This window comes from Carassius carassius, chromosome 32 (genome assembly GCF_963082965.1).
Source record: "Carassius carassius chromosome 32, fCarCar2.1, whole genome shotgun sequence".
In the NCBI taxonomy this organism is placed as follows: domain Eukaryota; kingdom Metazoa; phylum Chordata; class Actinopteri; order Cypriniformes; family Cyprinidae; genus Carassius; species Carassius carassius.
This window is the reverse complement of record NC_081786.1, coordinates 16,099,261-16,103,208: the sequence shown is the minus strand read 5'-3', so window position 1 is coordinate 16,103,208 and position 3,948 is coordinate 16,099,261. Positions and strand designations below refer to the sequence as shown.

The 3,948-nt window shown below is 35.3% G+C and overlaps 1 protein-coding gene across 1 annotated transcript; it reads left to right on the top strand.

The window, feature by feature from the left end:
* Positions 1 to 727: 727 nt before the first annotated feature.
* Positions 728 to 2,006, top strand: c32h1orf115 (chromosome 32 C1orf115 homolog). Its single transcript, XM_059521064.1, has 2 exons — positions 728 to 1,110; positions 1,679 to 2,006. Exons 1-2 carry the CDS (start codon positions 817 to 819, stop codon positions 1,814 to 1,816), a joined length of 432 nt encoding a protein of 143 aa, XP_059377047.1. The 5' UTR covers positions 728 to 816; the 3' UTR covers positions 1,817 to 2,006.
* Positions 2,007 to 3,948: the final 1,942 nt, after the last annotated feature.

Sequence of the window (3,948 nt, the reverse complement as noted above, 5' to 3'; positions counted from 1 at the left end):
CACCCAGCCGAGCCTTTATAACATAATCACCCCCCACCCCTGGGCCTCCAAATGAAACCTCCTCCAATCAGTCAAAAGACCACAAAATGACAACTCTGACTTGTCATTCAAAGTTCAGCGCATGAGCACATCCAATCCACACAAGGATAACACAAGACAAAAATACCTTAATAAATGCAAGGCACATATTCTTGACTAATGAAACGTGTATTAAAATACATACAATTGCTAAATAAAATTTGAGTAAAATGAAATTGCATGTTGCAGTAGGTGATGTTTCATGGTCAAGTAAAACTTAAGTGACAATTTCTGGGGTCTTCAACCCCTGTACTGTTTCCTAACTTTCTGACTGTACTGTATTTACCCACTGTCCTACTTTAAAAGGCATGTCGTAACACCTGATTGACACATGTAATCAAGATGTTAATTAAGGAACAGTGTATAGGAGTCCAAGCTGATATGTTAAACACGTAATGTAACTTTCAAATAGTTACTACATGAGCGGTGCATAATATTCACAATCATCCTGACTGTGGGGTACAAAGTTAGCATTTAAACCTCTTCTTAAAGTTATAAAACAAAACAAATAGCAATTTCACAATGCATACAATGTGTATGTACATTTGCAGATAAACAGGTACACATCTTGTGGTCATTATGCGCAACTTCCACTGATGTTTGTTATAAAACACAGTGATTAGGCCGCGCTGAACTGCGCACGCGCAGAACTATTCCGGTCGAAGTTCCGTGGCGTGAACTTCGCACCTGACACCTTCAGCTGATTCCGATGGACAGTGTTTTTTACATGTGAGTAAAATGTCTCGAAAACGCGTCAAATCCAAGCGCAAATCAAATCATAAAAAGAAGAACAAATCTAAACAGGTTTCTTCTAACTACGATCAACAAGCTAAGGAAGAACTCAAGGTTCAAGACGAGCCGTTTGTGCTGAACTCATCGACGAGCGTGAACAAGAAAAAGAAGTCCGCCAAACAAGCGCGCATCGCTTTTCTACCAGAGAAATACCAACCGCTGGTCGAGGATGATATTGTTGACCAACCACGAGATGACAATATCAAGAAAAAACAAGACAAATATAAAAAGTTAAGAAAAGTACGTGATTTACTTTAAAGTTGTTTGTCTGATCATGATCTTACACGAATAGTTAACACTGCTTAACGTCTGGTATCTCACAAATAATTGTTTAATACAGACAGACAGAAACAGTATATTGCGGATATTTAAAAAATCAACAACAAATTATTTGAAAAAAAATGTATGTATTTTTGTGAGTTTTATAACTGGTTGGGTATAGGCTGTTTAACCATGTAAACATAGCGACCAAATAATAATAATTAGGCTACTATATTATTATTAGCCTATTATTATTTTTCCATTTTCCATTTCCATTTACTTATTTTGTTAACTGTTCTTATTCAATACCGTAGGCCTATATATATTTTTGAAACGTAATCACATTACCACAGATAAATATTTTAATGTTAAAATAATCAATTTTAACCACAGATTCTCTTTAACAACAACAACAATAATAATCCTTTAAAACAAGCTACTTCATCATTGGTAGTTTGCATGTATTTGTAAAGTAACTTACCAAAATAAAATGTAACCTCATTTAAACTCAATATCTTTGTTTATCCAACCTTTTTTTTTCTTACAGAATATGGGGAAGGCTCTTCGTTACAGCTGGAAGTGTCTGGTGGTTGGATTGCAGAATCTGAGCACAGCCTATTCTATGCCGCTGGGTGCCGGTGCCACAATAGTGCCAGACATCCACAGAGCCAGAGCTCACGTCTAACACGTGACCCGAGACCAGCCGGTTACATCATGAGTAGAACAGTATAACCACTGTTGGATCTACAGCCACTTATCAGTAATATGAACCTCTGATTTGGAAGTGCAATAAATGTATTTTTATTTATGTGCCACTGTTGTCAAAAGAGAATGGCATGGAGGAGACAAAAATATTAAGTAGCAGATTCTGTGATGGACTGATTAACACACATTCTTCTGGTAATGCACAATGATTATTTTGTGATTATTTACTCATCCTCATGTCGTTCAAAACCTGTATGAGTTTGTTTCTTATGTTGAACATAAAAGAAGATATTTTGAAGAATGCTGGTAATCAAAACAGTTGATAGTACCCATTGACTTCCATAGTATTTCTTTAAAGTCAGTGGAGACCAAGAACCGTTTGGATCTTCAAAATTCTTTCATGTTCAACATAGGTAACAAACTCATACAGGTTTGAAATGACATGAGGATGAGTAAATGATCACAAAATTATAATTAACTTTAAATTTACAGGTTTAGATCAAACATGTTTAGCAGGGAAAGTTTTAATGTGTTTTTCTTTGATATGATGGGTAAAGTTAGTAGTATAATGTTACTGTGGAAGTTATGCAACTGAAGTGCCTATATTTAGAGTGAAGACAGACCGAGACCGATGTGTGGTGTTGAACAGGTGGAATCAAGTATGTTATCAGAAGCTGTATAGCTTAAGAATGTTGCAAGTACATCGTTTCAGCAGAAATGTAATGTGAAAGCCCAGTTTGTACCATTTTGCACTTTTGTAATTACACCCATGAACAAATTGTTTTATTTAAACTTTGAATAAAACAAAAATGTTGCTATTAAATGTGTATGAATGAATCTATTCACATTGATGAACAAATTAAAGCAAATGAGTTTTTGAAAAATGTATTCAAAATGCTTGCTCATAAAACTATTTCAAACCTGAAAGTTTTACTTGTTCACCAATAGGTGACAGCATTGTGTAGGACAACAGAAATGACTATGGAAAATAATTAGCACAGAGAGACCGACAGACAATACACATATTGTGTATTGTGTAACGAATGAATAAAAAAAATTCATTTTAATACATTTAAATGCATTTTTTATTTATTTGATTATATTATTATTCAGTAGCTGTTTTTATTAGTATTGAATTAAAACTAAACTAAAAATCCAGATACACAATCAGTATAAGGATGAGGGGCAGCGTTTTGTAACTCCCATTCACAATACTATTCTCTTTCCTGTTTGATGTTTTCTGGGTTGTTCCATTTTTATTATTAATTCATTTATTAAATCCACCTATGCCAGAGATTTCCCTACAGGTTCATTTCCAGTCATTTCATCATTACCTCAGATTCACCACTTACACAACACATCTCATTGCTTTCATGTTTCAGGTCTGCACATACTGTAGCCAACAGGCACGTTGATGGAATGGAATGAGCGTGACAAAGTCAGTGGATATGAACTTCACCGCAACATACCATATAGTGTAAGCCTATGCATGGAAAGCCACCAGATAAGTTCTAGGCATTTGTAAAGTGATTTCAATATCTAAACCACTGCTGTTTCACAAAGGGAGAGATGGTAAAAGTCCGCCAACAAGATGGCCATCAGCAAGGAGGGGAGCAGCTTTTACAGAGATAAGAGTTTGAGACTTAAACTGCAATTTTTTATTTATCAGAGGGCGTTGGACAGGGATGCATGGCTGAAGTGTGATCTATGGACCAAAGGAGATTAAAGGTTCATGGGTGTATTCAGCTGGCACTCTCCCCCTTACAGGTGCTATGGTAGAACATGACTTAATAGGTGGGCTGTGATCACTCAGTTACGAGATAAGAAAACGCTCTTGTCGCCAGGCCATTCTGCAGTATGGAGTGAAGAAATGTACATGTTTTTATGTACAGACCTAATAATAACACACTCATTACTCAATAATCTAAAAGTCATAATAAAGAACACAAATGTATCTGCAAAGTAGAAAAAATCATAACAGTGCTCATATTTTTGAGTTCATTTGGGCGGCATTTAAGACAACCACTTGCCACCAGAAATATATCAGCAGTAATATGAACTACATATTAAATGCATACTTTTATGTATTTTTTTTTTTAGATTTTTGTATTA

What these genes read in the sequence shown, in the direction of transcription:
- c32h1orf115 (XM_059521064.1), top strand. Translation starts at nt 817, where the DNA reads ATGTCTCGAAAACGCGTCAAATCCAAGCGCAAATCAAATCATAAAAAG. An exon ending in AATATAAAAAGTTAAGAAAA is followed by an intron (nt 1,111 to 1,678) that starts GTACGTGATTTA and finishes TTTTTCTTACAG; the next exon opens with AATATGGGGAAGGCTCTTCG.